This window comes from Manduca sexta, chromosome 9, assembly GCF_014839805.1.
Source record: "Manduca sexta isolate Smith_Timp_Sample1 chromosome 9, JHU_Msex_v1.0, whole genome shotgun sequence".
NCBI classification, from domain to species: Eukaryota; Metazoa; Arthropoda; class Insecta; order Lepidoptera; family Sphingidae; genus Manduca; species Manduca sexta.
This window is the reverse complement of record NC_051123.1, coordinates 1,260,470-1,273,661: the sequence shown is the minus strand read 5'-3', so window position 1 is coordinate 1,273,661 and position 13,192 is coordinate 1,260,470. Positions and strand designations below refer to the sequence as shown.

General features: G+C 33.6%; 2 protein-coding genes across 3 annotated transcripts in view; both read right to left on the bottom strand.

Annotated features, from left to right (window-relative positions):
* Nucleotides 1–336: 336 nt before the first annotated feature.
* Nucleotides 337–6,367, bottom strand: LOC115455641. 2 transcript variants are annotated; one of them, XM_030184288.2, is made up of 2 exons: nt 6,023–6,367; nt 337–3,402 (listed from the first exon to the last, which is right to left on the bottom strand). In XM_030184288.2, the coding sequence occupies exon 2, from the start codon at nt 3,394–3,396 to the stop codon at nt 1,660–1,662; it is 1,737 nt and encodes a 578-aa protein (XP_030040148.2). In that variant the 5' UTR covers nt 3,397–3,402; nt 6,023–6,367; the 3' UTR covers nt 337–1,659. The 2 variants fall into 2 exon arrangements, with proteins under 2 accessions (XP_030040148.2, XP_030040147.2); XM_030184287.2 differs by lacking the exon at nt 6,023–6,367 and adding an exon at nt 5,211–5,583.
* Nucleotides 6,368–7,400: 1,033 nt separating this feature from the next.
* LOC115455643 (alpha-tocopherol transfer protein-like) overlaps nt 7,401–13,192 on the bottom strand; it is a 40,062-nt gene continuing 34,270 nt past the window's right edge. Inside the window, exons 4-5 of the mRNA XM_030184290.2 lie at nt 12,587–12,728; nt 7,401–10,328 (exon numbers count right to left, since the gene is read on the bottom strand). Coding sequence (XP_030040150.1) covers nt 10,080–10,328; nt 12,587–12,728 — 391 coding nt within the window. The 3' untranslated portion in view covers nt 7,401–10,079. The remainder of the gene's footprint in view (nt 10,329–12,586; nt 12,729–13,192) is intronic.

The following is a 13,192-nucleotide window of genomic DNA, read 5'->3' as shown; positions in this document are numbered from 1 at the left end:
CACTTTGTAAAAGGAAGTCTAATGCTGCGTTTGCCGGTACGTGGTCTCCACTCAAGAAATTTTTCGAACTAAGCGACTGCAGGTGCCTGGAGCAAAGTTGGGAGTGGATAACTGGGGAAGGAAGTGTGGGAGAAGGAAAAGGAAGCCTCTTAGTATGGGTGGAGGGGAGAAGACAGGGAAATGATCGCAAGCCCTCATAAGCCTCAATGTGTAGTCACAACCATGAGGTATACACTCTGACCTGGGTGCCTAGGGCCGCGACAAATGTCCCCTGTGCATGGGCGTGCATTCAGTGCAAAGGACTATCGGTATGAGGAAGGATATTAAAACAAATAATTAATACAAAGTGTTTATTAAAATAATTACAGGCAAGATTTTATGTAACTTCTCGTGTTAATATCTATATATATAAAAATGAATCCCTATTTCCCTTGGTCACGCCATCACGCGTGAACGGCTGGACCGATTACACTATTTTTTTTTTGTGTGTTTGTTATTGTCAGGAGAAGGATCTTATAAAAGAAAAAATTAAGGACGTTGAGCGGAACGTTAGAAAATTTAAGAAAAGTTAATTTCAGCGATTGACAGAATGCGCGCTGCAAATTCATAGTTAAGACGGGACAACGTCTGTCGGGTCAGCTAGTAAAATAATAAGACTTATTAGTACATATTAAATAAAATAAATTAATTGACTTAGATATAAAAAATTAAGTACATAAGTAATATTTATATTTTAAATGGACGTTAGCTTCGGTTATAAATTAATACGTTGGTTATAGACTGCCTCAGCGTAGTTGTATTACGGTACTGGAGTACTGGGGTCTCGGGTACGATTCCCGGGACGGACAGTGATATTGGGTTGTTCGTGTATCAGCCTGGAGTCTAGAATTTGTGCCCGATAATAATATCGCCCCCACATCATGGAACGGAATACACAGCGGAAACACAGTGCACCAGTTGCGCTTCTGCCTACCCCTAAGGATAAAAGGCGTGAATGAGTGTATAAATTAATAGTACGCTTCAAATATCGGAACGTATTGTGTTCGCACACGCCCGTATACTCGTATGAGTGCGTTCAGTAAACAAAAACAGTGATTCCTAAAACAATTATGCACGTACGTCAAAATATACATACAATAGCTTAAATATCATTACATAACTTAATACGCAAAGTAAAAAATACAAATAAGATTTAAAAATAGTGTAAAAAATATAAACTTGAAAATCGCGGCATGTTAGACAAAACTTCATCGAATAGCATACTTATTATTCATAATCACAGATTTATTACTAACTACTAATCTAAACAAAATTAAATGGATGTAACTTTAGATATCATTTTAGGTTTTGGCAAGATTTGGTTCACATTGAGCCTCTTAACAATGTAAAAATGACATTAAAATTATTAATAGGTAATTATTACGTGCGAGGACGTAAACAAAAATAATTATTATTAAACTTAATTTTTATTACGGTGGTATTAATGGAGATCATAGATATATCAAAACAACGCCATCTATGTATTGTTTATGTAAACAAAAGCTTACTTTACCGTCTCGTGCATTATATACAAATAAAAACAAATATTTTTCAAAGATATAAATTAATTAAAATCTTAGGTGCGTAATGGGTATTTTGATACCGAATTATGATCAAATCTTACATATTTTGCTGTAAAATCTTTCTTTCATTAATACAGTTTTCCAATTCATCATGATATTTGTCGATTTTCGCATCGAACCCTGGACTTTGGACGTCGTAATCGAAGCTATCTCCTGTGATTACTTTCTCTTGATTCAATGTCGAGTCAAACCTGACTTTCTTCCCAGGTGTATGAACTTTATTTTGTGAAACATCCTGTATTTCATTAGTCCTTTCTCTTAATGGAGTGACATTTGCATTTAGTCGTGTATTCCGAATTGTTTTTATTGTTTCATACTCATGTTCCTCATCATATACCTCTTCCACTTCTATTTCATCCGAATTGTCCAAGTTTAATCCTGGGTTTTCAATACCAGCATCTTTTGGACTAGCTTTCTGCTTTGGTGGTTTCCTTGGTACTTCATATGGATTCAAAGTAACATTATGCTCAGGTTTATCAGTTTTAAAAGTCTTTTTTAAAGTTTTGAAGACTTTCTTCGATAGTTTTCCAACTTTGAATATGTTCTTCAAGTCTTTTCTGCTGTCATTAGAATCATTTGAACTGTTTGCTTGACCACTGAATTTATTTAGATTCATAATATCAGCTGCTGTGAATCTTGAGACATCACATCCTAGGATTTTACTTTGTTTGTCGAATGCTATGTCATCTTCGATAACATTTTCATATACTGGACTCTCTGATCTGTATCCATCAATATTTTCATACTCATTGCTTTCTCCATTCATAGAAGATTCATTAACAGTAGATATAGTACTGTTTGTATCTCCAGTAAACAATTGTCTCGGTACAATATTGCTTATATGTGGAATTTGAGTTTCAACAGGTCTGTTCATAGCCTCTACACTGTATTCTGGCTCTGGCAGTTCCAAAAACGGGTTTTGTTTCACTCCAGGATCATAGTCAATGTTTAAATTAGGATCTAAGAATGGATTCGTGTTCATTTTCTGTGAAGTTTGTCGTTTTTTCGTGATCACTGTAATTGTTTTTATTTCCATAATGTTGCTTTCATTGAGGTCATCATCTAAATATAAAGATTGGTTTGAAACATTTGGTGAATCTAATGTCAGTCTGTCTATAAAACTTAAGCTTACATTATTTGGATTGTTAATAAATATGTGATTAGTGATATTAGTTTCTATCTTTGTAATATTTGAAATATCTGCAGCTGTATCAGGATTAACATGTTTTTCCAATATTGATATTCCAGAATCCATTTCACTACCTTCTGTGTAATTTGCAATCACATTTTCATCATACATTGTTTGAGATGGATTACTTTGTACACAGTCTGTAACACAGCTTTTCGTATCTGCAGTACTTATATTAGCATAAATAGGTTCTGTATTGTCAATATTTTCATTAGTGTCATCAATCACATCATTTGACTGACAAGTCTTATTGCTATCAATACTTGCTATCACCGGTTCATCAATTGTCTCTGTATCACCAAATTTGCAATTCCTCCGCACATTATTTAGTTCTTTTACCAAAAATTCGTTCACTGCTTCTTTACTGATCCCCAGATCGAGAGCCGTATTCTCGAAAGCAGCAATATTAGTCTTCATTTGTTTCCGTTTCTTGTTCGGTACTATTTCCATGGCTGTGTTGCACATAGGATCCTCATTGGCTAGGAGATCTAATGCAGGGTTCAGGTACACGTTGGTGCTTGGCGTTAGCTTCCGTTTACTGTTTATAGCCTTAACTTCGAATTGATTGTTGTCTATAGAGTCCATGTTATTCTGAAAAATAAACAAACAATTTTAAGAAGAATGGCAGAAGTCTTGCACAATTACTTATTTGCAATAAAGCTAACTTTGTTTTTATTATAATAAACAATAACATCAGCCCTGTATTATATACTGTCCCACTGCTGGGCACCGGCCTCCTCTACTACTGAAAGGGATTAGTCCTTAGTCCACTACACTGGCCTACTGCGGATTGGTGAACTTTACACATCCTCAAAATTGTTATAGATGATTTGTCAAGATGTTTTCCTTCACTGTTATAACAAGCGATAATTCACCAAGAATAAACAGATCATTTTAAAAAAAGTCAGCGGTGTGTAGGCAGCTTCATAAAGCAACAGAAATTTGTCTCGGCATGGCAGTCCGTTCCACACCCAACTAGGCTAGCCCCGCTATTTGTTGTTTTGATTCATTATATGAATTATATTCACCAAGTTAATTGATTTTGATGCTCATGGTCATAGATTAAGATCTGATTTATCAAGTTATAGACAATGGGCCTATTTAACACTAACTGTGGAATATAATATTAGGTAACCAAATAAAAAGCCAAGCTCCTGAATAAATGGTAAACATATGAGTAATAAATATTATTTGGTTGGCAATGTTTACTTAAACATTGTGAATCAGTCTCTATGGAATATAAATCTGAAGTGCAAGTGATTATAAAATATAAGGTGTATATTATATATTGATAAGTAGTAATTTAACTAATGATTTTCTGTTTAAAGATGATTTTTAAGCAGGTGCAGCCTCAAGGAAAAGCTAGTATCAAATAAAGCCTATATTAAATAATTATTATACAAAATAATATATATTCTTTATATAATGTTTTACAAAATAGTATATTACGAAGTATTGTTGTATTAATGCAGATTAATTCGAATATTCTTTATTAATACCAAATTATTAATAATATATTCTTGGCCCTATTTCTGAATAAAGGTTATTTCTTTATTTGATATATTCAATTTAATTTAGCATGTAAATCCCTTGCAACGCCCTACAACACACTTGCAACATCCGCAAACGAGTTAAACAGCTCTTTCTAGAGAAGCTTGAGCAACTATTGTTTACTTAAACTACTCATTATTTAATAATTAATTCTAACAGACTTTGTATCATAGTTGTGTTGCTTGCAGAGTACAACTATTATCCCTAAGTCCCATATTTGAATCCCAGATTGGGCAATGTGATATTCAGTTTTTCTGCACAATATGGGCCTGGAGTCTAAAATTTGTACCCAATATTTTGATAAGCTGGCACCATTTTACAACAGGCCACTCTCCTTTCATCATACACATAGGATGAAAAGAGAGTGGCCTGATTACACCTCTGCCCAATCCTTTGGAGGAAAGGGGTGATGTGTGTTTAATTGTTGACCCTGACCTTCACTGAACTACAATAAAATTTATGTCATTGCTTGACATTAAATTTAGTTACTTAATACAAAATAAAATGAAAAAAATTAAAACATCAAGTCTATCGAATTTCTATTCCATTATGATTTTGCGATAATTTTACCGAACAATTTGCCCGGTGAATTCTATTATTATGTTACGGTTATAAAAGGAACTGTCGATAATCTAATTAATATTAATTGGATGACGCAAAACATACCAATTAATGCATTATATTTAAAGGGCACTGCGATGCCCTTTCATAAATTTCTTGCTAGGTATCTACTATAAATGATATTTTACGGTTTACTTGATGGGAAGTCCCTTCAATATGATATAAAAAAATATTATAAACCATCTCGAGCAAACGTTAAGTTTGGCGAAAATACTTTAGCAATTTACCTTAAATACGTCAGGATCATTACATCTATCACTATTAAAATATCCATTTAATCGTTTAGCAGTACATACACTATACTTTTTAATTCATAACTTATGAATTAGAAGCACATTTAATTCAATATATTCCTTCGATAATTGTAAACAAAACAGGAAGCAGGTGTTCGGTAACGGCGGTTACGATTTGACAGTTAATTCCAGTTGCCAGCGTATTATTTTTTTCTACTATTTCACAAAAAATACTATATTCGTATATCGTTTACGTGATTTTATTGTTAAGCTTCTGAGATAGGGCTTTTTATGAAATGTGATTAAATACATTTTTGACATAATTCGAGAATAGATTATTTGAAGATCAATGCGCTTATACTTTTGGAATTTGTGTTTTACTTATCTATACGATTTTTTTTTATTAATTCCAAGATTATTTTTAATTTCACTATATACATATTCTGTACAGACATTTTAAACTCGTTATATGTTTCTGTTTATGAAGCATGAGTTCAGCTAGTTGTTTTTCAAAGGGCTTTGTAAGTTTATATGCAAAAGGTGTTTAAACCACGAAATTCATACAAATATTTTGATAATAGAGTGAGTAATTTTATATCAATTATACTTAATTCCATTTACATATTTTTATCATAGTAAACCCTCCCTCTCAGTAGTAGAGGAGGCCCGTGCTCAGCAGTGGGCAAGTATATAATACAGGGCTGATATTATTATTATTATTATTATAAAGACTAAAAGGGGCTATTGCGAACAAAGGCTATATATTTTTTGTACAAAAGCGTTTATATAATTCATACGCAATTTACCGACGATCTGGTGAGGGTCGCCGGAGTCTGATGGATAAGGGCGGCCCAGAACCGGTCCCTGTGGCGCTCACTGGGGGAGGCCTACGCCCAGCAGTGAACGATTCCCGGCTGAAATAATGATGATGATGATGACGCAATGTACAGAAAGGAAATGACAAAAAAACTCAATTTTACAAATAACTAATATAATTTGTAATCTAAAATCACAATTAACGGCTCTTCGAACCAACAAAACGTAGGTTACGTTCAGATATACACGTATAGACACAAAAACTTAAAGTTCTATAAAAATGTCTACCACTTAATCCCGACAAATCTTTTAAAAAAAAAATCAATCAAAAACGGAATAGGATTACTATTAGTATTTTTAAAGATGTGAATCATATTTATAACATTGCCAGACTGAATTTATAAAATATAAAACTTGCCACAAACTGAAACTTATTAGTCTCCTAGCATTGCACAAGTTTCTTACAGTTATACAATCTACACCATCACATCAAAAATCTTTAAACATATAAATTAAACGACAAACATCAATTTCTCAATTATGCCGGGGCCACTATGGTCTAACGGCATTTATCAATATGAAACATAAGTATGATGACGAGTCAAATGTGATGACTAGTCACGAGGCCTATAAGCCACTTGATCGAAATTTCATTATAATTTATTGTTGTCGTTATCTATTTCTAGATCTCTCAATGGTTGAATGTTAGAGAATGCATCTACTACATTTACTGTATAATTTCATTAATTCGTTGATGTCATATTCAGCGCGATAAATTTAAAATGGCTCCGGCATAATTCAGACAGCGCCCAAGCTATATATAATTTCTTAAATATACAAAAGGCTAAGTACATTACCACCACCTAGCTCTAATGACAAAATTGCGAATAATTACCTAACATCCTAACTAAAGAATGTGGAAACGTTAACAATTAAATTAATAACAATTATGTCCATTTTCCCCTGAAATTAAGAGATATCTTGGGGAAGATAATAGTCAAACGATGCGGCAACAATACTCCAAAATAAGTCGATATCGCGTCACCTTCATGTTGACTATTACGGGTACTTAAAATAGAGGCAGACGTAAATGAAAACGGGAAAAATAGATTACAGTCTATCATATTATTTTTCATATTTTATTCAGTGTCAATAATTTAATTGCACTCATATTAATTTGCAATTTTTTTGTACGAACTGACTCTCAGAATCTACGGATTTTATTTTGATGGAAGAAATAACGACTACTAGATTTTTTTAACCATCGCCTGATACAGTAGGTAATGACAGATTAATATTTTATAGTTTTTTCATTCTGTAGCCCCACCTAATTTTAATAATAGTTATAATAAAATGATTAATAAATAAAATCAGTTATAAAGTATCATGAAAGGCCGAGTTCATCCGCCTCCACTTTTTAATGTCAGTCCTTTACTAGTCATTGCGTCCCCTTTTACTATTCTTTGTATAATTTGACCATTAGTTGGCACCATTATCGTCCTACGTAAAGGAAAGCTGGGGCCTTATTCTCCACCCCACACGTTATTTTGACTGGCGTAATGCACCGCGTCATGTTTACAATAGAAATTGGCATACAGGATACCATTCCACGTGAATTTCACGAAGATATGACACGGCCGCATTACGCGTTTACAGTATCATACAGAATAAGGCCCTTGTGCGACGTTGATCTATTTTGTACAAATATTCTGTACTTAATCAACATAGTTATGGTATGGAAAACTGTCTCCATTCTGAGATATTATAGTCAACAGTAAATAAAGAAATATAAGAAAAATATGCATTCTACATAGTCAATACAGATATTACGAATTTTGTACTTTTTATTTATAATGTATACCACATAGACAAAATCGTTACCTCTAATCAGATCCCGACACTTGTCATATATAAACTTGAATAATCTTAATACTTGTTTAAATACCTACATGTAGTGACATTAACGCCATAAACGTAATAGGACGTTTAGATATTTACTATAATCTATTTGCATAGCTTGAGCCAACAGTCAACTGACCAAACGGCTCCATTTAAATACAGTTTTAAAAGCAAGGAATAGCTTCTTAACAATTTATCTAAGTAATTAAATCTTTGCTCACATAACCTGAACTTATATAGTTTTATAGTGATTACGAATAATTCACATATAATTGTGAATTATTCTTGATTGCTTTTGGATCAGGATATTTTTATGACAAAATATTATTTTTACAAAATAATTGCTTTAATTAAGGTAATTTGATAATGTGCCAATTTTATATCAGCACGATAATTTCTTAATATAACTTTGCTAAATAATCTTGCCCAACAGCAAACTGCGATAACATTATCTTTAGATATTGACATTATTTTCACATACAGTGAGATATAAAGGATTTATAGAAGTTCACAATTTTTATACACTAATAACATTTAGAATTTGTGTAGTACATTGACCGATTTGAATACAATCATTAATTTTCATTCTACTATTCTTCAATACAAAAGTAATAGCATTTATTATGAAAAGGTATTAAAGTAAAAAATATTTATTGCCCCTAAAGGAAAAAAAACTATTCTAGAATTTGTACGAAACTACCATAACGATTCAAAAAAAGAATATACCATTTTTATAATAAACTTAGCCGGCTACTGTGTTGCCAGCACGACCGCTAATTATGAAATAGTACTTTTTATTAATCACAGCATGGGTAAGCATTTTCAAAACGTTTACACTATTGTTTTCTAAACACAACAAGCTATTTATTTATATATTAATAATAATAATCACATTTTCTGAGAGCTGCCAATCACAGACTTTTCGTATTATTAGGAAGTATGTCGATAAAAAAGACGAGTCCGAACTGCTAAATATCTACTACGAACAAACATTACAATTATAATGTATTATTGTGTCAGGCGCTTATTTAGGATTTGGCAAAAAAAAATAGGTCATATATATTTTTTTTTTTACTACGTCTATGTTCCATAAAAAGTGAAAACATTATTCCGCTTTTTATTTTTCGCTATTCTCACCAAGGAACTGTTTTTCCTAAATACGCGTCCGACACACATATTTTTTAATCCGACATTTTCTACATTAGCATGTTATCGACATGAACATATTTACTAACGCAACAATAAATCTACAAACACCAAGCTTTCATTTTAAATGTACGAAATGCATTCAATAACATATGCTAAAACCAGGAACATACGAGCGATAATTGCGGCCAACTTGTTCGGGTACTTCAATCGCTGAGTTTATTTTTATGGTCATGACAATGCGATCCCATTACACCTAATGGTAAGTGGAGTGGGGTCCGATAGAATGTCGACTGACGAGAGATTACCGCTCGGCAGTCGACACAATTATGCCGGTCTGTTGGAACCGGATATACGCAGGCTGATCCCGAAACGCGACACTTATGTGGGCCACTATGGCGTGTTTTAACAGTTTGTGTACGGTGGTTGCTATCCGAGCGGATATAAAATATATCCTACCAACAGCAATTTATTTGCCGCTTTTCTTAGCCACTCTCAAACCTAAAAATTGTAAGATGTCCCCGAAAATTGTAAGAGTACCTTCCTACCATATCTAACAAAGAAACTTCATTAAATACGTTGTAGGATTTATAATACCTGAGATTTCTTTCGACTTACAAAGCTGGATGGATATAACAATCGCACCTCACACTGCCATTATTATGCAGTATTAATCCAATATTAATAAAGATATTACGCATCACCTTTTATCCCTCAAATTGTAGGCAGAGTTACAACCGAACCCATTTTTCGCCATGAGTGTCCTCGTGATGTGTTTGAGGGCGAGCCTATATTCGTATCGGGCACTGCAGGACCCGAGCTGATATTGAGCAAAAAAAATAATATATATGCCCGACCTGGGATTCAAACTTGGGTCCTCAGAGCGGACGTACCGCGCACGAAATACAACTCTGCCGTTAAGACAGATTAGCGATTGCCTATTAAATATGCTTATAGAAAAGTTGGCGCGAAAACATCACCGTATGTTTACATAAACCAAAATTAATCTATGTCCAAATTCTTAAAGGCTTTCTCCATGGCCTTCTCTCGTTTCTTATCTGGCAGAGCGTTGATCCTCTGCTCCTCTTCAGCCTTGAAGTACGGCTCCAGGAGTTGTAGCTGCTGCATGCATTTCTTGTGCAGGGTCTGGGTGTCGGGGAGCGTGCCGCCGTGGTCCGGGGGGAGCGAAGACCTGGGTATCACCGTCTCGTAGAACTTCTCCATGTCTTCGTTTTTATGGTGGAATTTTAGCTGGAATGTTGAGATTTCGTGAGTTAATAAATGGATTTTTAAAAGGTAAAATTTAATAACAAAATTTTCGAATTGCAGACCTTGTCTTTTTAAACTATTATATAAAATTGTACCAAAATAATAAAAGGAGTCTATTAAGAATAGCTAGCAAGTAGTCCTATTACTTCTGGCTAATCATAATATATTTTGGCCTGTCCGGCACAATTGTCGACCGACGTTGGTCACCATTCATTAGTTACTCCTTTTAGAAGCTAGGTACAAATGGCATGTCAAAAAAAATATCATCCAAATTTTCATTTTTTTTTTGTTACAAACCTAGCCCTGATAGTTAGACACATCAAAAATGGAATCAGTCAAGCTATTGAGCTGATCTCAATTGATGCTATTACATACATGTGGCAACTGATTGTTAGTTACATACCGTTTTACTTATAAACTTGTTTTAGCGTTAAGATGTTGTTGCGAATTGCTTAAATAGCTGTCAAAAATATCATCAGTTTCCTAATTTAAACCTTATTGAGAAGCAAGATGGCGGGTTTTGACTTACAGCTGATCGAGTAAATTTATAGTTTAAGTATGATTTGTGAATTTTTCATAAGTAAAACTGATAGATCATATTTAACTTGATTTAATATAATAAATATTAATGAGATACTGGCGTTATATCCTGTTTCTCTTTCACGAATCATGATATAATTTATCAAATTTTTGCATATCTTTATGAACAACATGATTTATTACGTACATAATTAATTACTTAATATATGTGTGAGTATTGCAAAGTTTGGATTTACACAGTGCACTTACAATTATTGGGCATACGTAGGGCTGCCACCCGTCCGGAATTTTCCCGGATTAGTCCTAGTTTGAAGGGCATCTTGGGGCTGTCCGACAAGGGTTTTTAAAATGTGTCGCGTCAAACCCGGACACTTGTTGTCAGGGGGAAATAATTTTTTTTTTATAGATAAGCGATTAATTGAAATAAATCTTAGTAAAAAATTCATTCATAATAACCCGCATGTATAAATGAATAAAAATAAAAAATTAAAACGATGTTTTTGTTGCCAAAAATATTTTTCAGAGTTGTCCAGGAAAAACCCATATTTCGCCCAAATTTCCGGAATTTTTGCAGTGTTATCGGGCGTCGGTAATTAAGGTGATGGCAACCCTAGGCATGCACAGTATAATCATGTCTTAAAAACATTTAAAAATCATTATAACAAAAAAAAATCGACGCAAGGCCCCGAGCAAAGCACAAAACCTCTCCGATTTAAAGTGTTGTAAGTAATATATTAAAAAAAGGTCTTCCAAGGCAACGCGTGCGTACTTTATAAGTGTGGTGCATTTTCCGGTACGCTCCCCACTCCCCCCCCCCCCCACCCCATGGCCGCCACTGACAAGCACTGTTGGGTTAATTTTGAAGGATATAGGATTCAGTGTAATTATGCCGGTCAACATAAAATAAACAATACTAGCTGGCTGCATAGGTTAACTTTCCGTTCAGAATAATTATTATATTTTCTGCATGTTGAAACATTAATGGTGACTTGTGCAACTCGGTAATGTCGGTAATTAAAATAAAACCATGATCTATCTATCTATATATAATAATAATATCCGCCCTGTATTATATACTTGCCCACTGCTGAGTACGGGCCTCCTCTACTACTGAGAGGGATTAGGCCTTAGTCCACCACGCTGGCCTAGTGCGGATTGGTAGACTTCACACACCTTCGAAATTCCTATAGGGAACTTCTCAGATGTGCAGGTTTCCTCACGATGTTTTCCTTCACCGTTAAAGCGAACGATAAATTCACATGATTTTAGAAAAGTCAGAGGTGTGTGCCCTTGAGTTTTGAACCTGCGGACATTCGTCTTCGCAGTCCGTTCCATACCCAACTAGGCTATCGACGCTTCATCTATCTATATATACTATACCAATATTATGAAAAAGTAAAATTTATATTTTATACTTGTTTCACTTGAAATAACTCTTCATTAACTCAGAGCGTTAAAGGCTTTTTTATTCCCGGAATGGGCTTTAAAGTAGATGCATTCCATAGAAAAATAAATATTATTAACATGTTTTAAAGTATTTATCTTGCATTATCCCCTTATTTGGGTGGAATAGGCGCAGTTAGAAAAAAAATACATTTTACTTTAATATATAACTGACGTATCTATAACGTAAGATTTTGCGAACAATATATTCGATTGCCATAGACAAAATATACCACAAACAAACAGTTAAAACTCACCATATCAAAGAACTTTTTGTCCATAAACGGCCTGATGAGTAGCATCAGTTTGTCCATCACCGGTTCTGTGTTTAAAACATGGATGGCGCGCATCCTCACCGGCATCGCTTCTTGCACGTACTGGAAGAACTTCTTTAACGATCTGAAAGTATTTTCAAAATTAATTATTTGGTATAATTTAAAAATATTTTATAACACCTAAGCTAGGAATAGCTAAATGGAATGTGGCAATTGAAAGCTTTGATTTTAATTAATGAATACTTGATATTTTGATTAGTGATCGTAATTTTTTAAATTCTTAGTCGGAATTAATGGGATGATATCTTATTTTGGAGAATTCAGAATTCCTTGAATATACGGCAAACAACGGCAAAATCCTAGTCAATTTTATTAAAAGTAGTTTCTTAGTCAATATTCATCGTGGGTAATAAACTTTTTTAATGTTTGAATAGATAATTTTTGTACATAATTATTAAAAAAAAAATCACTTAAATTTTATATGAAATTAATGACATACAGCAAAAAAAACTTAATACATATTTAGATCTAAAACATACATTTGCAATGAAAAAAAATAGACACTAAATATAATTATGGAACTATTAA